General features: G+C 41.2%; 1 protein-coding gene across 1 annotated transcript in view; it reads right to left on the bottom strand.

Moving 5' to 3' along the window:
• The window catches only part of SLC24A2 (solute carrier family 24 member 2), a 245,936-nt gene extending 234,500 nt beyond the window's left edge, over window positions 1-11,436 (bottom strand). The window contains exons 1-2 of the mRNA XM_081237450.1: window positions 11,349-11,436; window positions 8,394-9,481 (exon numbers count right to left, since the gene is read on the bottom strand). Coding sequence (XP_081093576.1) covers window positions 8,394-9,326 — 933 coding nt within the window. The 5' untranslated portion in view covers window positions 9,327-9,481; window positions 11,349-11,436. The remainder of the gene's footprint in view (window positions 1-8,393; window positions 9,482-11,348) is intronic.
• Between the last annotated feature and the right edge of the window lie 11,378 nt (window positions 11,437-22,814).

The following is a 22,814-nucleotide window of genomic DNA, read 5'->3' as shown; positions in this document are numbered from 1 at the left end:
GAGGAAATGCTCATAATAAACCAAGTTAAAAAGTTAAAATGGTATATATTCAATACAAGTTTAAAGTTGTGCATATCCAATATGATTCAAACTTATTTAGATATATAGGTACATATGTGCATGTGTGTGTGTGTGCGTGTGTGTGAGTGAAAGTCTGGAAGAATAAATGCAAAAATGTTCATAGTTATTTCTGGATGGTGCAATGGAGAGATTATAGGCTATTTAAATTTTTTTTTGTATTTTGATGTGTTTTTATAATCTTGTACAATGAATATATTACTTTAAGTATCTGGTAAAAATATTATTTAAAAGGCAAATCTACAATTTAAACTTTCTCTTAGAATTGCCTTTTACATTTGATTTGACTCAAAATTTGCCATTGGTAGGATCTGTTGATAAGGAGTTTTATTACAACGTCAGGCTATATTAAATATTCTGAAAGTATACAATTAAAATACATATTATCATCCCTTGTTATATGCATTATCATTTGACAAATCCAAAGTCTAAAACATAATTTTTGGCAGTATGATGATTAAACATTCAGAGAAACCATTTTCACTATATACACCTCAAATTATTGGATACTATATTCTTTGATATATTTTAAAATTACCCAACTATATTAGTGAGGAAGCAGGGATTTCTTAGAACCTAGAACACCGACTAAGCACAAATCCAGAGGGGTCTGTGTTGCTTTGCCTCTGAGGTATTTGCCATTCCCCAGTGGTCAGAAACTAGGATTGTGGAAGCTACAAACATGAGGCCTGATAGAGAGGAGGTACTTCAGGGGCCTCCACTCCCAATAAGCTAGAAACCCTGAAGGGTGGACACTCTTAGTGGGTGAATAAGGAAAAAAAATCTGCCTACCGAAGGGAAATAGTAGAATGTGCCTATTTTGGCCTTAGTTTTGAGCGGTACTGAAAAAAAGAGCAAGAAAAAAGAGTCTCCCTTGAGAATTTCTAAGCACAGCCTCACTCTTGGCTTTGGAGTCTGAATTCACACTACATGGGTAGAAAAAAGTCAGACATTTAGGTTAGAATGGTTCCAGGTTGGATGGGCTCCCGGGAACTTGACAGAAGAGCAAACAAGTCCTTTCTGTTGGGATACACTTAGAACAGAGGCCTCAGTGACTCCCTACAGGTCAAGTTCCAAGAAATATGAGTTCAAAGTTTTAAAAGAAATCACTAAATACATAAGAAAGCAACCCCACATGAAACATAAAACAACACAACTAGACCTGCAAGGATACTGATACTAGAAATACCAATTATGAACTATAAATATAAATATACTTAACATGTTTAGAAAAATAAAAGAAGGCATTAAATAATAGAAGAAGAAGAAACAGTGAAAATCAACCTGACAGTGGTGAAAAGGAGCCACAAAACCTAGAAATGAAAAATATAATAATTACAATTAGAAACTAAACAGATGAGCACCAGAGCAGGTTAGACAAAATTGAAGAGAAAACTAGAAAGTAGAAAGCAGATATAAAGAAATGATCAGCAAGAAGAACACAGAAAAAGATGAGTAGTTAAAAGACATGAAGAACAGGTTGAGATGGTATAACATATATCCAATCAGAATTCTAGAAGATTATGGGAAGAATGAGGTAGAGGCCAAATTGATGGAAGGCACTAATCCTCAAATTCAGGAAGTCTAATGAATCACAAATAGGGGATAATTAAGTGAGAAAATCACACCTGTCATGGCATCAGGAAAATGCTGAACACCAAAAACGAAGAGAAAACCTTATAAAGTAGTCAAAGAGAAGAGACAAACTTCTTACAAAGGAGCAACATTCACACCAGCAGCAGTCTTTTCAATGGCAAAAGTGGAAGTCAGAGACAGTAGAATTATTATTTCAAAGTGGAATGAGAAAATAACTTTCTACCCACCAAAGCTATCCTTCAAGAACAAAAGTAAAATAGATCTGTAAGCAAATAAAAATCAGGAGCAGATACTATTAACAGATTCTTGCTAAAGGAACTTATAAAGAATGTAAGTCAGTACAAGAAAAAGTCATAGAGAAAAGGTCTGATATGAGAAAAGAAATGAGGAGAAAAACTGGTAAAAATGTGGATACATCTAAAAACATTGATGGCATAATGTCTAATTTGTAGGATTTAAAAAGTGAAGATTATACCTCAATAAAGCTGTTATAAAACATCAAGGTAGAACTTAAATTGTAGACTTCAAATCATTTACATTGGGGGACAGGAGACTGAGTTAAAACGTTCTAAGGCCCTTAAGATGTTTAGCATGAGTGTAAAGATATTAGCTTTACACTCTATCGAGTTAAATATATGCATTAAAAATTTTAGGGTAAACACTGAAAGACTAGAAATAGGATGTATAAATTCCAAACTACTAATGGGAAAAGCAGATTTAGAAAAAAATCAATCCAAAAAAAAAGCAAAAAAAAGTTATAAAAAATAGAAAGTTTAAAATAGCATGATAGAAAAGAATCCAAATGTAATAGTGATCACAATCAATGTAAATAAACTAAACTTTCCAGCTAAAAGATAATGATTGTCAAACTGAATTAAACAAAATGCTGCTTTACTCTGTTTACTAGAGACTTACCTAAAACAAAAGGTTGAAAATGGAAGAATGAAGAAACTAAACCAGTCAAATCCACACAGATGTCCTTGACTCATCGTGGAGTAACTTAACAATCTCATTCTTTGTTAAAGTTAAAATACAAATTATCTGGTTCTAGGGAAAAAAAGGGGAGAAGGGAGGCAAAAAGGAGAGAGGAAGAAAGGAGACAGGAAGGGAAGTGGTGATAAGTCCTCGCTCTCAACATTGCCAGGATTCACAAAGTTTAGGTCATCTCTCGCTGGAGGAACAAGAGTAGCTAGGGGAACAGCCATGGGCAATCTGCCCTCTGTGTATTAAAATCCACTGGGCTTTCTGAGTCTCTCAAAGTGCCTCCTTCACTCTTTGAATCATGCAGTAACTGAAGGGTTTGCTTTTAACATAAGTAGAGGGAGACAAAACAAGGAAAATAGCACCATGCTGTATCCCTAGATCAACAAACAGACTTGTGATACTGTGATTTATAGGAAATATATATATTTGGTCATTCAGATGACCAAAATATATTTCTCATATATATTTGGTCTTGGTTCACAGTTCTGGGCTCGTGGCTCTCAAAACCCCTGGAATTTCCTAAGTGTGGAGAGTGATAAAGGTGTCGTTTGTTATGTTAATGAGGCAACTTTAGGAAAGCACCTAAGGATGGGGGCTGGTTGCCAGTGGAGCCAACTGTGTGATTAAAGGGTGGGACTGAGGAGAGAGGGGCTGGAGGTCAAATCAATTGCCAGTGGCCAGTGATTTAATCAACCATACCCACGTAATGAAGCCTCCATAAAACCCCCCAAAATGGCAGAGTTCAGAGTTGGTGAACACCTGGAGGTGCTGGGAGAGTGGTGCCTGGAGAGGGCACGGAAGCTCCATGCCTTTCCCCGTGCCTCACCCTAGGCGTCTCTTCCAGCCAGCTGCTCCTGAGTTACATCCTTTTATAATAAACCAGCGATCTAGTGAGTAAAATGTTTCTCTTAGTTTTGAGAGATCCTCTGGCAAATTCATTGAACCCGAGGAGGGGGTCACTGGAACCTCTGACTTACAGCCAGTCGGTCAGAACTACAGGTAACAACCTGGACTTGTGACCTGCATGGGGAGTGGGGGCAGTCTTGTAGGACTGAACCCTTAACTTGTGGAAAACTGATGTTCTCTCTGGGTGGACAGTGTCAGAATTGAGTTAAATTCTTGGACACCCTGCTGGTGTCTGAAAATTTCTTGGTGTTGTGAGGGAAGCACCCTACCCAACCCCTACACGTTTGAATTGGGTCCAGGAACTCAAAAGAATGCTACAATCACAGGCATCTAGTCAAGAATTTTAGTGCCTATATTTTCTTTCTTTTGAGGACAGAGAGTTTCCAAGTCTCTCAAGTAGTACTTACTCACTATAAGGACGATCTCACCTTACCTTCCTTGAAATCTGTACATTAATTTTACTAATTTACGTACTAGGTATGGAGGGGAAACAAAGGTTGAATTTATAACATATTCTTTGCCTTAAGAAGGCTTGGGACTATACATTTGTATTTATATAATTGTTTATGGTTTAGCATCTTACTAGAAATACTTCACTTTATGAAGAATATTTATAATATTGTTTCAATTTCGATTTTCCCATGATCATTAATAACAATTTGCATTGCAAACAGTCTGTTGGCAAGCAACTTTTCAGGAGCACACAAAATGAATAAAGCAAGGCACACCTAAATTACTAAGGAGCCTGCCTTCAACTATCCAGCTTTAAGCATCTTTATTTAGACCATTCCCTTCATTTGAACTGGGCTGACTTGCTGTCAGATTACAGTGCCAAGTCTAAGAAGAAGTTAAATACCATGGACAGCTGCTTTCTAGGCCAATGACAGCCTAGCACCATAGCAGATCAGGGGACCTCAGCAGGGGACCTCAGCAGGCAGGCCAGGCACACTGCAAAACATGCCAGATGCCCTGAAACTCCACTGCTTCACATCCTGCAGGATTCAAATTAATTCCTAACCAGCTATGGAGAGGTTTTTGGAAGACAGTCCCAATCATTTATAAATAAAAATACCCTTAAAACAAAAATCTCTGCTTAGTATAGATATTTCTAAACCACAGTCTACAAAATAAACTTTCAGGACAACAAAGGCATTTGAAGGTTTCCTTGGAGTTTATAATAATATCTTCCCTGCATATGTTCATTGTATATGAAATTAGGCTTATAAATATTATAATATGACAAATATCACATGCCCCTAAGGGAGACAACAGCCCGCTGAACTCAGTGATTCACTGGCATGAACTACAATCTTCAAGGAATATTTTGAAATTCTCAAATTTGAAATAATTTATCCTGATTCACTTTTCATTTAAGAACAAAAGATGAAAGGAAAGGAACTAACACTTACTGAACAACCCACATTTGCCAAGGACTATGTTAGCTGCTTAACACTCATTTCTTCATTTAGTAATTTTCCCAACTTTATGAAGTAGGTATTATTATTTTCATTTTCCTAATTAGGAAAATGAGGCTCAGTAAGTTTATGTGACTTCTCTGAGGTCACAAGTCTTATTATACACCTGGGCTAACACCTTTCTTCCCTGAATCAAAGCCCAGGATCTCCTTACCATGTCATGACACTACACGACATTTTTTTGTTTTGTTTTGTTTTGTTTTTTGGGTTTTTTTGTGGCACGCGGGCCTCCCACCGCTGTGGCCTCTCCCGTTGCGGAGCACAGGCTCCGGACGCGCAGGCCCCGCGGCCATGGCCCACGGGCCCAGCCGCTCCGCGGCACGCAGGATCCTCCCGGACCGGGGCATGAACCCGCGCCCCCCGCATCAGCAGGCGGACCCCCAACCACTGCGCCACCAGGGAAGCCCCTACACGACGTTTTTTTTAAACAATAATATTATCACTAAAAGACACAATAAAAATATCAAATTAAAAAACCAAACACCAGTGGAACAGTTAAATAAAATGGGAAACTATTACTTTAAATATGAGAAAAATGTTTGTATTTTCTATTTTTTCATGCTCCACAGTTGCACCATCATCAATAATGAAACCAAATTAAGATTTTCAACTGGTCCGTGAAGGCAGCAGTTTCAAAGATATTTCACTGTCTACAGCCCAGCAGAACTGATGAGTTTTTAGTAAGAACCATTGATGACTTGTATAAAAATATCTAAAATATGCTTCCTCCACTTTCCCATACTCCCCTATTCCATAATTGTGCAATTAAGACAATGAGGTAGCTTTGCCTAAAAATATGCTTAGTATTTTGCTTCCTAAACTCTTGTACAGCACATTCCTCTCTAGGAAGACTCCACTGAGGGCTGTCTTTGGCTTGGGGTCTTTTTCTGAGTGTTCTGATGATGTTAGAAGCACTGACTTAGGTAGGAAAGGTGGAGTATACAGTCAGAAATCGACTTTGCAGATCAGAGAACAAGACAGCCAAGCTCAAAGACTCATCCCTCCTTGAGGGATGTTCAGTGCTCACATGTTCAGTGCTTAGAGAGCAAAATCTCCATAAGATTCTGAAGTCAGACATCTGATAAAGACCAACTGCTGAAAAAAATTTCTTCCAACAATTATTCAAAAGTGAAATTGGCAAGGTAAAATTTCCTAAAGGAAATCACACATCATTATGTACTGTTCCACCTAAAAATATCTGTGTTCCAGCATACCGAACAAGACTTAGCTATGTTAAAAAATTCTGGTCCCATGATAATTTATAGTTCAATCTAGTTACTGAATGACAAAATAAATAATAATGATTAAGTGGAATAAACTAAAGCTATTTGGTGCTCAAAGGAAAATAATACAATGAACATATTTTGGAGGTAAATCAGAAACAGGAGATATAGTCATGAATATAATTTGCTTTCTTTTTTAATTAGGTAAATCCAGAATTCCAAAATTTTAAAAATGCACAATATTAAGCATAGCAAAAATTATGGATATGAGTAATAACTTTAAGGAATGCCAGCCTAAGTTATTGACTTTTAAATTACCATTAAAATGACATGTCACCTAATATAGTAGGTAAAAATCCTGCAAAAGCTGACTTAATGAGTGACTTATAATTTATTAAAAGCCGTCTGTAAACCATATTTAAAAGGTTATTACTAAATGCACAAAACCACCTCCTTCCTCTCTAGCAGAAGACAAAATCCCCCTGCAATCTTCAATACACCATTGGACTGCTCTGAAAATTCCTTTTTCATACACGTTGCCAACATAACCTTTAGCCGAGTCTGTGCCTAAGTTAATGAAGTTCCACTTCGGCGTACCAACATGAAAAAGTACTGAGTTCTCAAAAAGACTTTTTACCTTTGATGGGCCCAGGATATTTATAAGACACCAAATCATTCCCTTGCCTCTAAAAAACAGGCCTTTCCCTTGGCAACTGTTCAGCATTCTAATTGGAATACACACATAGACGACTAATGCAAACCACCCAAACTTGTAGTCAGTCTTGAGGAGATGGCTTGAGGGATCATCCTTTGGGCTACAAAATTAGATCAGGGACTGGGCTCCAGTGATGACCCTGTCTTATGCCCTCAAGGATACAGACTCAGTATCACATCTGAATGCTTATTTGCCATGATTTTTTTTTTTTACTACAGTTTCTAACAAACAACCATACACTGAGTGATACGTTAGAAAAAATACAGTATAAAACATTTCTTTTTTGCATGGAATAAATAGAAACATTACTAGTGGTTTTTTTTGTTGGGGTTTGCTTCTATTTCACAGCTGCTACAAAAATGATGGATGGTCATCAAACTTGAACATAAAGGAATTATGCTAAATTAATACCATTTTTTTCTTCATCTGGACAAAACATCTCACCCTCCACTCAACATCTGTTTTTTGCATACATGAGAATTTCCCCAGATGCAAGTATGAAAAGTCTGCGTATGTATTTTGTTTCACTGTTTAAAATCACATTCCGAGACGACATTCCAATGTTAGGATATAGATCAGAATGGCATTACTCTACTTAACAGAAAATTTTATTGATGTGGCCCATGGATTATTTTTAATAATTAATCTATATTTTTGCAGATCGATTTCTTCTAAGCTCTTTACCAACTTGCTTGCTACCTAAGTGGTAGGATGGCCACTAAAATGTCATTAAGACTCCCTCAAATCCTACCATAAAAAATATTTTGGGTCATGTTTATCATGGCGTGCAAAATGGGCCCTCAAGCTACAGAGGCAGGCAGCATGGCTTGCCACTGACTCTTTCACATATCCCGATCCGTGCCTGGTCGAATCGTCTGAAGCACTATTGTGTGGATCAAGAAGAATGGCCATGACCCATTCTAACGACCAGTCCTGCTAGGCCCTAGGCTGCTGACTTAAAGGTCCAACTCTGCTGACACAAACAAACTTTCTTCGCTAAGCACCTTTAAAGAGATGGTTCTTGATAACTGTCACATGTTCATTTAAATAGAAAAAGCCCTGCAACTTTCAAGGCACACACACACACTTTCCCATGAAAATAAAACGGCTCACAAAAATAAGAAAATAAGAGACAAATAACTGCTGAGCCTGTTCTGAGAAGCTTATGTAACCTATATTTATAACTGTTTTACTCTGAGGCAAGTAGCTTGAGAACTTAGTAGACATTCCCCAGAATACCCCCCAAATTATTTTTTCCACTGTCATGTTGGTCTGGCTGTCAAAGAAATGCATAAAGCACCCTGCTATCCATTACAGCCCCAAACACCATCCCATTAAAAAGTGGCAGATCTAAAAAACATAAGAGTTCAGAGCTACGGTCAAGAAGACATTAAATAAACCACCACCACCACCTACCTTTGCTTGGGCCTCTGGTGCTGTCACCTTGACGACTTTGTTGCGGTTTATCATTTGCTTCACCCATCTTTCTACTTGGACGTTGAATTTCATGAAAACCACATAGCCAAAGTAAGCTGTTAAGAGAAGCAAGCTTTCCCACCACATGATAAAGTTATCCAGGAAAAATATGATCAGCATGATCAAGTCAATGATGTAGAAGGACACATCCCGAAAGAGTGGCCACCATGTCAGGTTTAAGATTTCTCTGGAAAACAGAGCACACATGCCAATGACAAAGAGGATGTTGAACACCGCTGAGCCCACGATTGTGCCAATGCCAACATTGCTGTGAGCGATAAATACCCCTATGAGAGACGTGAAAAGTTCTGGGGCTGACCCCCCGGCAGCCATAAAGGTGGCTCCAGCCACATCATCAGAGATGCCCAGTTTTTCAGTGATGACAGTCAAAGAGGGAACAAAGAACTCATCGCAGACAATGGCTAAGGCTATGAACATGTAGATCATTCCAATGACATGGAGAATGATGGCACCTTTTCTTCGCTGCTCGAGGGAAAAGATGTCTCTTGGGTAGTCTCCTTGGGCATGATCTGTACTATTCTCAGATTTGCCTTCCTGAGAAACAGGTGGCTGTGGAGTATAATCTCGAATCTTGTCATTTAAATCTAAGAGTGTTCTTTGACGGTAATCGTGTGCTACCCTGGGGCCACTTGCACCACTGGCCTCTCCTGTGCTCTGTGTCTCTGTCTCAGAAAAGGCACTGATTGAAAACGGAACAGTGCTAATGGCTACCAGGCCCATGAAAAGGCCTAAGATTCTAATCAACTTCAGTTTTTTTCTGACATTATAATGTCTCCTGCAGCCAGACGGTGACTTATCTGAACACCATTTCTCGAGGAAAGAGATGGTGGTGGTGCTTTGGTGCAGATCCATCCTGGGTCTTCTGGTGGATGTGGTGGTCTTCAAATTGTACACTCAACCAGATGGTTCTTTCATACTTTTCCTCACTTTACAGTTAACAGTGCTTGTGGGGTGCTTCCACAATTAGGGATTCTTAGGCTTCACATGAAATATTTCCAACATTTATGCTTAAATAAAAATAAAAACAAGGATATGTGAATCGTAAAATCATGTCTTTTTTACAAAACAACTTGGCAGATATGAAAAAATCCTATCCTACAGCCATGTGACCTTGGGTTAAGTTCCTTAATTTTTCTGTGCCTCAGTTTCCCCATTTCAAAAATTAGGACAATTGCAGCACCTACCACCAAGTGCTGCTTTGAGGATGAGTTAAAATACATGAAGCATTAAGAGTAGGACGTGACACATACTAGGCACTTAGTGTATGTACAAAGGCAAACATTTTGGTAAATCCAATGTTAGACGTAGACTATGTATTTGTGTCTGTTAAATACAAAAATTTTACAGATGTAGATGGAAATCTATGTTTATCCCACCTTAACTCATGTAACAAATAACCTCCCAGGGCTAAAAAAGGTATTACTTCCTTTAGAATTATCTACGTATTTGACAACCCAAACCACTGTCTTTTCTTTTGGTACAATTACATAATTCCAGTTGCAGGCACACTTTTCTGATTAATCTATCACTTGGAAAGGGCTGAGTGTTGGAGGAGACAGCAGTCTTTTCCTGCACACGTAAAGATCTCAGGATCCTATTTTTCATGGAACGCCCCTCCTATAGCAAATGCAGAAAAGTAGCCCTTTAAAAATTTAAGTTTACAAAAGAATGTTCGGATGACATGAACAAACTGTCTTCCCTAAATATCTAGACACTGCATTCAGCTAAAGCTTATTTTAAAAAACAAACTTTAATCGTATTTAAAATAGACAATTTAGTAAATCAAACAACTTCCAACAAGTAGGCTATTTCAAGACATCAAATGTGTATTTCATAAACAATATGCAAGTTGCAGTGATACCTCTGTCCACAAAATCTGCCAAAAAATAGCCCCGACACTGACTCTCTAGTAGGTTAGATACCCAAGCAGTTTTCATTCTCTGTCCCCACAGAGAAGGGTAAAATATCCACACATGACAGCTGATATTCCGAAGGTTCCCCTTTTTAATTTTCTTTAAAAAACAGTTTTGTTTGGGGGTTTTGGTTTTTTCTTGTATCAACGATTTCATTTTAGAGGCATTCGCTGAGATCATCTCAGGTGTAAAATAAGCTAATTAAACACAAGCCAGTGACACACTGAGATTAGCTGGAACTCAGGTTTGCAGAGGGAGCCCAAATGAAACCAGGCTGAGATGCTGTTACTCCTGAGATAAACCTAACCCAGCACAGAGATTCCCGGCTGGCCTGACAGATGTCTATGCTTAGCGTGAACGATTGATTAAGCGACTCACTGCGCTCATGGGATTGTCACAGTGCTGGGCCGGGGCAAACGTCAGGGACAGACTCAACTCCCAGGGTGCGCTATCGGCTCCAGCCTGAGCCCGGCTCGACCTGCAAAACCCACCGCTCCGCCGGCGAAGTGCACCCCCAGCCGCGCCCCAACTTCGCCGTGTGTGGTCCCAAACTTTCCCTGGTGGGTTCATAGGAAAATAAAACTGAAGGACAGACGCCCCACTAGCGAGCCAGAGGCTGGGATGCAGTTTGAGGGGCTTGGCCGGCATCTTCCTGAATCGTTGGTGAGTAGGTGGGGAAGGGGAGCGCCCCTCTTTGCGCCTTCCCCGACTGCAGGCCCTGCCCCGCGCCCCCTAACCCGAGCCGGAAGCAGGGTCGGTTGGGGTGGGAGAAGTCGGGGCTCGGAAACCCCGCCCGGGAGCGGAGAGAGTTGGCTAACTCCTTTCGGGGCCTGGGGCACCACGTCCACCGCGGAGCTACCTGTGAGCCTGCAGCGGGATGCGCGCAACCGGGATACGGGGACAACGACCACTGCGGCCACCAAGCCTGGCGGCTGGCCGGGGCTCGACCGCCCGCACTTACCGGGATCCGCCAGGAGAACGCGCACACGGCGGGGGCCCGAGCGCGGCCCGCCGCTCCGGTCCTCCGCTTTCTCCGGCCCTCCGCCTCCTCGCTCCGAGGCCCGGGCCGCGGCTCGCACTCGCTGCCGCTCTCGCCGTCCGGGGCTGGGCTGGGGAGGAGACTGAGCCGCCGCGAGCCCCGCGCGCCGCCTCTGGTGCTGCCGGGCCCCCTCCGGCCCCTCCCTCTCGCCTCCGCACGGGGAGCGTGGCCGCAGGGCGCTCTGCTCCCGCGCTCTCTGCTCCACGCCTCCTGGGCGCAGAGGCGACGCCGGCAGCCGTCCCTTCGCAGATTTCTCTGCAGTGGGGACGGGGGTCAGGATTTGCAGGCGAGCAAGGACGGAGAGGAGAAGTCGTACAGGACGGTGACGCGCCTGATTACCAAAGCCTGAAAGTGTTGCCAACTTTAGGGTCATCTCTGCTGGGCCCCTCCTCTCCAATTATCTGCAAAAAGTGACAGCAGTCACACATTTAGGAGGCCATGTAATGTGTAATGGCAGCAAAGACGATCAGTGAAAAGGCAAGAAGGCCTGCAGGGTTGTATGTTCAGGCCCAGAGTTTCCGAGGTCTCTGGTTTGGCTGGCCGGGACACTGAAGGAAGGATCTTTAGTCTTGCAGTCGGACCTTTAATTTCGTGGGTGATGAAACTGAGACCCAAGACATTGTCATTTTGAGCCATAGTCAGCGTTCGTATGCTGGCCTCTGGACTCCAAGCCCAGTGCTTTTTCCTGCCCTGTCAGGAAAGCAAGATCCCCCCACCACAAGAAGTTGAGCCAGGCTTGTTGGGGACTGGAGGCAAGAATCTGGGCCAGAGAGTGGGCGAAGGTAAGGCAGACGGGTTACTGCGGGAAGCCACTTTTACCCGGCCCTGCGATCACCACCAGAACTGCCAAGAGATACCCACCAGGAGAAACCTTTCATCAAATGTTTTCTGCTCTCTTTACCATCCACTCTCCTCTTGTTTTCCACTTAGAGAGGGTTTCTTCATGCTTTCCTGGGTCTAGGAGGAATGTTGGTCATATCTGGAAAACTCACTACCTTTGACTTTGGGTAAAACTTTATACTCAGACCTCTGCACTTCCTCTTGATAAGTCAAGAGCAGCCTGGAGAAATTAGAAATCTCTTTTTCTCCCACCAAAGCCAGGCATTTAAGACTATTGTCTTGCTAAGGATTTAAGGTCCTATTCTGGAAGTCATAGTGTGAACTTTTAAAATATTTTTTATTTTGGAAGATTCCAGACATTTACAAATATAAGAGAATAGTAATAATAAACCTCCAATGGGGCCATCACCCAGCTTGAACAACTATCAACTCACGGTCAATCATATTTCATCCAAATCCCCTTTCCCCGTGCCATCATTTTAAAGCAAATCCCAGACATTGTTTCATTTTATTTATAAATATTTACAGAAATAAAGGAAGCTATCAACCACTTCTTGTGTCAGGAAGACTAAGGAATCAATTCAAATAGCTCCCACTAGACAAGGATAGACCAATCTGAGCACCAAAAATTGATAACAATTGCAATTGTTTCAAACGTATCAAATATGATTATATCTATAAGTTCATAATGATTCTAAAGTAACTCGACTGGTCGCTGTTGATGGGTAAGAACGAATGAACTCATTATTTTGAAATTGTTTTAGAAAAAAGAAAACGATCATGCATTTAATCTGCCTTTTCCATACAAACTGGACTTCAGGGTAACCAATTAGCCTTTAGTTCTCCCCTGCCCTTGTCTTTGCTTTCCTAGTCTAACAATCCTAATCTTCCCTGACACAGTGATGCATCTGGCTAAGAAGGTCTTATATACAAAGTTCTGCTTAAAAGAAAACAATTATATATATTTTTAAAAATCACACCCTTCCTACTAGGATCTTTACAAATGTTATCCAGCTGACTCCCCCCAGAGCCCACAGATGACCCTGAATCTCCACTTGGTGGGAAGGGGAATGAGGCCCGGATGCAGGTTGCATTGGCTGGGGTTTGTACTTGGCTGCGTATAACAGAAACTCATCCTTAGTGATTTAACCAAATAAGAGTTTATTTTTTGCATGTAAGAAGAAGTCTGATTTAAATCTTGATTTCTAATATACTGTCAAAAAACATTTTAATGTAAGTAATCAAATTAGTATTTTTCCGTGGCTCTTCAATAATGAACTAATTCAACTTTATTGTTGGGATTACATCGTCGCTTAGGCAATGATTATCAGGATTTTAAAACTTAATGATTTGTTATTCTAAGTTTGCTGTTTCAAACTTTTGTCAAGCACATTTCAAAATAAAGAAAAAAAGCTGTAAAATAAATAAATAAATAAATAAATAAAAATAAAAAGAAGTCTGAAAGCAGACTGTCCAGGGTTTGCAGAGGAGCTCCACAATGCCATGAAGGAACCCAGATCCTTTATCTATCTTCCTTAATGTATGACTTTTATCCTCATAGCCACAAAATGCTTACCTCTTTCAGACATCACATCTGTGCTCCAGGCAGGAAGAAGGGAAAAAATGAAGAGTGAAAGACAGAAGGCCTCCTTGCTAGGCTTTGCCTTTTTATTTAGGAAAGGACACGCCGTCAAAACTTCTCTTATGGGCTTCCCTGGTGGCGCGGTGGTTGGGAGTCCGCCTGCCGATGCAGGGGATACGGGTTCGTGCCCCGGTCCGGGAAGATCCCACATGCCGCGGAGCGGCTGGTCCCGTGAGCCATGGCCACTGAGCCTGCGCGTCCGGAGCCTGTGCTCCGCAACGGGAGAGGCCACGGCAGTGAGAGGCCCATGTACCGCAAAAAAAACAACAAAAAAAACTTCTCTTACATTTCATTGGTCACAACTTGGTCACATGGAGCTGTCTAGCTGCAAAGGAGTTAGACTAATAACTGGGCTGATTTCTAAATCAGCATTTAGAAAATCAGGGATCTCCTAGTAATACAGAAGGGGGAAACAAATGTTCGGTGGGCGACTAGCAGTATTTGACACACAGTTCTACAGTAGCTCAATTAGATCCACATTGGACTGAAGATTTAGCAGCTGAACTTGGCAGTCAACTGCCATGACAGTGGAGAAAAGCTGGCCTATCGTTTGTCTAGGTCACATGATATGAAAGCAGTAAAACTGAACAACACCTGTAGGTCTCCCAGGTCCACACACCTTACTGCATGGTCATGAAGAAAAAGGGAGCCTCGTGAGAAAAGTTACTACCACCACATGATGAGTTATTACAGAGTAGCCTTGATCAAGTTCTTTGCTAAGAGATTTAAGTAGAGTAATCAGTGGGTATGAATTATTATTAAAGAGCCAACTCTTTATTTATTTTTAGATATCTGCATAAGTATACACATTAGTTGGCATCATATTTATCCTTCTACTAACTGTATGATTTATTTGAACATAGAGTTTATGGAGGTCATTGGTAATTACCAGTTAAGAATGATGGGATGGGCTCCTGTTGTAATTCTGGAGAGGAGCCTTTCAAAATTCAGTAATGACTGTTTAAAGGTACAGGGTCATACTTAAGCTAATAAGGACTTTTTCATATAAAACTGCCAAAGGGAAAAAGAAACCAGGTTCTGGTTCAAGATGGTGACATAAGAGGTTCCTGCACTCACCTCCTCCGACGAACACTCCAAGTCTACACACAGAACAACGTCCTCTGAAAAAACAAACAGCAACAACAAAAACTGGCTGAGTGACTCTTACCCATTGGGTAGGAAAGGCTGGGACACAATTTTACTGTAAGCCCCACCCTCAGCGTGGTGACCCAGAATCAGGAGGGAACTAAACGCAGAGTTGAGAGAGGCCTATCTTCTTGTCTTGGAGTGTTAGCCTGAGGGACAGACATCTGATTTGACACACATTTGGGGGCCTGCTGGGATGCTCTCTGGGGACAGAGACTGATGGGAACCATTTTTTCTGCTCTCCCTCTGCCTTGGGGGCACCATCTTTTTCTTTTTTTAAAACTCTAGGCTTTCTTCCTCCCACTTGCTTGCTTGCTTGCTTGCTTTTCTTTCCTCTCTTTCTTTCTTTCTTTCTTCCTTCCTTTCTTTCTTTCCTCTCTTTTCTCTTTCTCTCTTTGTTTCCCAATGGGCACCATCTCTGTGCTCTCCCTCTGCCTCACTCCAGAGCACCAGTATCTCTTGGAAGGGATCTTTTACACATGTCTGGTGTCCCGGTTTTTACTTCTGGTGCCCAGTCTGTCACCCAGGGGATAACCCTGGATCACCTGGCTCTGGTAGCCAAGAGGGCTTACACTTGTTGTCCCATAGGACTGTATATATTTGTATTCTTTAAAAGCTTCTACTTGAGCATTTGGCTTCAATCAGCCTAAATCTAGGTGCTGACTGAGATTCCCCACTTTGGGACACTGACAGATCTTGGCACACCCTCAACGACTGAGAGCCACTAAAAGTAAAATAAGCTGCTTGGACAATCACAAAACTTTGACAGGCAACCAAGAGCTAGGGTAGGGTTGAATCATGAGGTTCATCTTCTACATGAGGCCACTCCTTCAAGACTGGGAGAGGTGGCTGTTTTATCTAATGCATAGAAACCACACAGAGTCAAGCAAAATGAAGAAACAGAGGAATATGTTCCAAGTGAATGAACAAGATAGGGAATTCCCTGGCGGTCCAATGGTTAGGACTCCATGCTCTCACTGCTGAGGGCCCAGGTTCAATTCCTGGTTGGGGAACTAAGATGCCACAAGCCGTGTGGCATGGCAAAAAAATAAATAAATAAATAAACTAAAAAAAAAAAAAACCCAAAACAAACAAACAAAAAACCTTAATGAAAACTGCCAAAGGGATACTAGTAAAACTTACTAAGCATCCGTATCATTTTCACATAGAAACACAGGATTGTGTGATTTAAGGTAGGGTTGGGAAGGTTCCCTTTCCCCCATCCAAAATGACATCCCCAATGGGCACTGTGCCTACAATTCCACCATTAGTAATTTGTTATTTTGGCTTTTTATTTTACATCTTTGGGATTTTTTTTACAGAAGTAAGTGGCTCTAGAGTTATTGTGATAATAAACAACTTTACATTGCTTTTGACTTGACATTTAGTCTAAAGGAAAACAAAATTCTAGCAACTTTTCATAAGAGGAAAGTGGAAGAAAGAAAGCTGAGTGAGCCAGGAGGTTGTGGGCAACAAAGGTAAAGATGACATATTTAGGTTTTACTTTGTCAGTTTAACCACTTTTTTCAATCTCTTCTGATGTGTTTTTTTTTCTCCTTTCTAGTATAATCTCTAGCTTCTCTGTTATCAACATCTGCAGGCAATCAGAACATATATGAAAGATTCAATGTGCACAAAAGCAGTAGTTCCCAACCTTGACTCTGGTTAAACATTAGAATCAATGGGGGATAGTTTTAAAAGACTCTGACAATGACCTTCTTCTTCCCCCCTTATTATGAGCTCCTTGAGAACAAGAATCAGTATCATGTATTTTCCAGCATCAGGCACAGGGCTTGACATCTATTCAGCACACGGGTGTGAAGTGAACTGAGTTGTGGCAAATGCAGTTCCTTAAAGGAGAGTGGGTCAGTCAGGAGGGTGCAGGTTATGCTGCAGTAACAAAGAGCTCAGAAAATCACAGTGACATAAAACAACAAAGGTTTCTGTTTCTCACTCACATTACCTGTCCTCTGTGAATTTTGCTGTCATCCTCACTCCTGTCTCCAAGCTGGTCTCTATCTAGAACATGGCCAGTTGCTGTCATAAAGAAAAGACACATGGCAAATCTTGTACTTGCTTCAGCTTGGGAGTGATACGTTTATGGCTACTCACATTTCACTGGCTAAAGCAAAAAGCATGGCCATATCTATCTTCAAAGGAGCAAGAAAGTGCAGTTGCATTACATGATTGGGAGAAGAATGGAAAGATTTGGTAACCAGCACTAATGCCTATCATGATGGACAATAGGAGCAAAAAATGGAACTAACATATATTATGTACTTACCATGAACTAGAAGTTTTCACCTATCTCTTTTCAATCTCATGAGTTTTAGCGCTATTACTATTCCCATTTTACAGATGAATTAACTGAGGCTCAGTGAGGCTAAGTAGCTTGCCCAATACTAAGCAGCTCTCATTTGTACCCAATATTGGCTCCAAAGCCCATTCTTTCTGCTAATCCTCACTGTATATGACTGAGGTTTTTGGTCCCTGCCTAAGTAAGAGTAAGTTGCATTTTTCCTGATGGGATTACATCCTTAGGTGATTCCAGTGGATTTTTTCTACCACCAGCTGGTCTATAATCTAGCATAACTATCTACTTCCTAAGAGGATCCGTTTTGCTTATTTAAAAATCACAGGTGTAAATATCAAAATAGAATCCCAGTGTGCTCTAAAAAATGTTCTCCTCAGGTTCCCAACCCTGAGCTGACTTTGTTTTCCTTTGCATTTGGCTCATTTTTTGGCCAGTGGCTCTCGCCTTCCAGGTCAATGAGAACCATAAAAGCAGAAACAAATATCTGTGGGGTTAAGGAACACAGTACAGGCTTCTTTGCTTTTGACAGTGGTTTCTGCAATGGCACTTAAAGCAACACACCCAAATCATTGCACTTTCTTTTTCTTTCTTTTCTTTTTTTTTTTTAATCTATTTAGGAGATGAGAAATGATGAATGCCTGTTATTTTTACATTAGAGACAGGAATTTTTTCCCCGGCTTAATCAGGAAGCAGGAAAACTGAGTTTCTCTTTGCGGCACCAGCTCAGCTCCCAGCTCCTGGGCGCCCAGGCAGGCGCAGTGCTGAGGCAGGGCTCAGAGGAGTGCAGGAGCACAGGCCATCGATTTCATCAAGAAACCTGCAGTCTAGAACTCTGGCTGTCTTCCTGATTCCAGCAGGGACTTCCCGAGTGACCTCCAGGGTGTCCCTCAGTCTCTCAGAGCCACGTCAGCAAGGAAGTAAGGATAAATAATACTGGTAAAAAGGAGATACGCTGGGGAAGAGGCAATTCCTGAAGAGGAAATCAGGACAGCCCATTCAGAGGGCAAGCAAGGAGCACTTCTTTCTAAAAGCTCAAAACACTGTGCTCCTGCTGCTTTCTTCCCTAAACTACATTCTCTCTTTACCTATCTCTGATTCAGAATTTCAGTATAAAGTTAAAATATTGGGATAAAAAAGAAGTGTGCCTGGAGCCGGTAGGAATATGCTACTGTATCCTTGGTTTTGAATACTGAAATAAAATACTTGCTTTATTCACTTCATACAAGTAAAATGAATGAGTCACTAGTCATTTTCCCAGCTCAGGGGTCTCACACTATTCCGCTCAGCAACACCTGACCCCCCCCCCAAATAACGTGTGCACGTGTTGCGGGGGGAGGGGCCCCCGCGGCCCAACACTGGGATTCAGTCAATAAGCCTGCTTGACACTCACGCTCCCCATCTCCCCAGATCGGCCGCTATTGGTGATAATAGTGATCATTTCTCTTCCACCTGCCGCTCCTTTTGGCTTATTTCTCAATTTGTTCAAAATCAAGACGGAAGACGGGTGATATATAATGAGCACCTCAAATACTCCAGATATTTCTACAGGGCTTGTAAGTCCTGCTTCCTGGGCCCTGGAAATAACCATTTTCAAACGTTTCAGGTATCTTATATCTTTTCCTCTGGTGCTTATCACAATTTTGTGAAGTAGTAGGCTCGTTTTACTATTCTTGATTTTTCTGATTTGAATGCTAGCTGTTAAATTCCTATTAGGGAAGAAGAAGAGTTCTTCCTCCTACAATATTCGCCAACCCACCCCCCGACCCCCTGAAGCCCTCATCGCCACATAACCCTCTCCCCAGCCTTTCAATAAGGTTGTGTTGCCATCTTGAATAAATGAATATTCACATCCTTTAATGAACACATCTTGAAATTATGCAAACATAATCATCAGTTAGTTGAGCTGCAGAGTATACCAATTCGCCTCAAACTCTGTTAGAACTGTACATTTTCCCTTCAGCATTTTCAGATGGAGGGAATATCAGTTGATCTACCAGTTTCATGTTTTCCCCCTCAGGGAACGTCAGTCCTGGAGCCCCGTGCCCTCCTGCTGCCACGTGGACAAACAGCTGTCAGGGCCTGCTGCATGGTTGGCATCCTGGGAATTCTCTTTGTTTGTGCTGAGAGCCCTGTTTCCTAAATCCTCTTTTCTTGTCTACTTTCCTGCTTACTGGAGCACAACCTCCAGTATCTTCCTCAGAAGGGGACATGGGAGAAATGTTGAATGCCTGTGTGTCTGTAATGGCTTTATCCTCCTCCCATAGTGTGTTCAAAGTCTGGCTTTGTGTAAATTCTTAGGTTAGAAATGATCATCCTTTGGAATTTTTAAGGCATTTCTTTCTTTCCTGTCTTTGATGTTTCATTGTTGCTGTAGAGAAGCCTGATGCCATTCAGATTCCCAGTCCTTTCTGATGGGATCTAGTTTTTCCTTTGAGAAGATTTTGGAACCATCCCTTAGTTTTATCATTAAAACTTCATGATAATGTTCCCTGGAGTGGATCTTTTCTCATTCATTTTTTTTCTGCTCTAGAAACTCATATACATCTGAGAAAATTACTTTTGTATATATTTTCAAAATAATTTTCTTCTCTCCATTATCTCTACCTTTTTAGGTATCTCTGTTACTTTGATTTTGAACTTCCTTACCTGATCCTCTAATTAAGATATTTTTTCCTCCATTTTCCATCTCTTGAGAGATTCTCAACGTTATCATTTAACCCTTCTAGTGTTAAAAAATTTCAGCTTATTCTATTTTTTTAAATATTTATTTATTTATTTTGGCTGCTCCGGGTCTTAGTTGCAGCATGTGGGATATTTAGTTGTGGCATGTGGACTTTTAGTTGCAGCATGCATGGGGGATCTAGTTCCCTGACCAGGGATTGAACCCGGGCCCCCTGCCTTGGGACATGGAGTCTTATCCACTGGACCACCAGGGAAGTCCCCCAGCTTATTCTATTTTTAATTTTTAAAAGCTCTATCTTGTTCTTTGCACATTTCTTTTATGTATTGTTTCCTGTTTTTATTTCTTAGGTCTGTTAGCATCTCTTCTCTCTCTGAGACACTGTTAGCTTCATGAAGCCATGGGCTTTTTCTGCTTTGTTCACTACTTTATGGTTCAACTCCCAGAAAAAATGAGTGCCTAGTATAATAAGCATTTGATAAATATCTTTGAATGAATGAGAATATTTATTATGCTTATTGCAAATTCCCTTCTTCTCCCTGAAGTTTCAGTTTCCTGCAAGTTCCTTTTTTGCTGTTTGTTCTGGCTTAGTTATCATGTCACAGGCCTTTCTAAAATGTCTGGTCCACTTTGGTAACTGTAAATAGCTGGGTGAGACACTAAAATGCTAATTCAAAGCTCCTGCTAAAATGGGACCCACAAGAAGAGGGTTTTACTCTATGGTAATCAAGTAGGGACTCAGCCATTCCATTGCAGGAAGCACAAGCATCAGGATCTCTGTTCAATTTATAGACTTTAAGGCAGCTCACACTTGACCACAGCTTTGCCAGATGTCCCAGCCAACTCTGATTGAGTTTCTTCAAAGGGTCAACCTCAGTCTTCTGCCAGGTGGGAACAGTTGTCTCCTGGCTACACAGGATGGGGAAACGTCTTTAAAGGTCTCATTGCTTCTTTAAGACTTTCAGCCAAGCTTCCTATTTTCAGCCCCATCCTGTATCCCTGCTCAGTTGGTTTTCTGTTGCTGCTGTAACATATTAGCATAAACTTAGTGTCTTAAAACAACATACTTTTAATACTTTACAGTTCTATAGGTCAGAAGTCCAGTATAGTCTCACTGGGTTAAAATCAAGGTGTCAGCAAAGCCCCTTTCTTGGAGGCTCTAGGGGAGAATATGTTTCTTGCTCATTCAGGTGTTGGGAGGATTTAATTCCATGCCGTTGTAGGACTGAAGTCTCTGTTTCCTTGCTGGCTGTCAGCTGGGGTCAGTGTTCATTCTCTCTTTGTGGTTCATAATGAAGGCCAGTAGATCACAGATGTTTTGTGTTTAATCATTTGGTTTTATTCAGTCCACTTTGATCGGCACTGCAAATCTGCTTAATACTCCCATCTCTCTTCTTCTTCACACTCCAGTCTATTTATGTGGTTCATTAGTGTCCTTGGGCTGCCAAAAAAATTACCACAAACTCTGTGGCTTAAAGCAACACAAAATGTATTCTCTCACAGTTCTGGAGGTTAGAAGCCTAAATAAGGTATTGGCAGGGCCAAGATCCCTCTGAAGGCTCCAGGGTAGGATCCTTTCTTACCTCTTCTTAGCTTCTCTGGTGGGTCCTGGCAACCCTGGGCATTCCTTGGTTTGTAGCAGCATCACTTCATTCTCTGCCTCTTTTTTCACATGGCCTTCTTCTCTGTGTGTCTCTCTGTATCGTCTCCACTTCTTGTAAAAACACCAGTCATTGGATTTAGAACCCACTCTAAATCCAGGATGATTTCGTCTTGAGTTCTTTAGCTAATATCATTTGCAAAGACCAAATTTCCAAAGAAGATCACATTCTGAGGTGTCAGGTGGACATGAATTTGGGGGGGCATTATTCAACCTACTACATGTGAAGTTAGAGTCCAGGTCTGAGAAAATAATAAGGTTGGCCCACATTCTGACCACTCCAGCCTCGCCAGTTCTACACGAAATTGTGGCACCAAGGTGTATTTTCTCCTCCTCAACCTGTATCTTTAATTTTTGTTGTTCCAAGCAAGAGATTAGATTTCTCATGCCTTGTCATTTATTTTGAGGGAATATCATTGAGCTTGGGAACATTATCTATTACTTTTTTGGAATTCTCCCTTAATTTGCCCATTATCACTATGTTTTATAGAAATTCTTTATCATTGGTAGTTTGGGATAGAGCCGTATACTGTGTTCATGGTAGATGGAATTCCCTTCACTGTATGATTTTATTTTATTGTTAATTTGGAGGCATTTTAGTGGGACAAGTGAAGAAAACATACATTTACAGTACTACCTTTATAAAAAGACTACTTTTTTTCCCCAAAGGGCTACATTATATCTTATGGGTGGATAATTTATTGAACAATTTCCCTATTACCCTACTGTTATTTTTCAATTATAAATAACACTGCAATGGACATTATTATACTTGTAACTCAGTGTGCACACTCTCGTTTACCTTGAAATATGTTTCTTGCTACTGGGAACTCTGGGAATTCATGTGTGTCTTTCTCTCGTGAGTGGATTGGGGAGGATGAGTCTTCTCTGCTGATGCTCTTCCATGGAGGTCTCCACTTCTCCCAATAACCAGTGGATAGTCTACCTTGTAATTAATTCACTGGGAGAGCCAATGGGCTACCAGTCCTGTCTTGGCCAAAGTCCTTAGCAAAAGTATTAGATTTCTAAATCCACGCACCTATGGTCAATTAGTCTATGACAAAGGAAGCAAGAATATACAGCAGAGAAAAAATAGTCTCTTCAAT

Source organism: Mesoplodon bidens, assembly GCF_964165515.1.
Source record: "Mesoplodon bidens genome assembly, chromosome: 6".
Taxonomy (NCBI): Eukaryota; Metazoa; Chordata; class Mammalia; order Artiodactyla; family Ziphiidae; genus Mesoplodon; species Mesoplodon bidens.
This window is presented reverse-complemented; position numbering and strand designations above follow the sequence as displayed.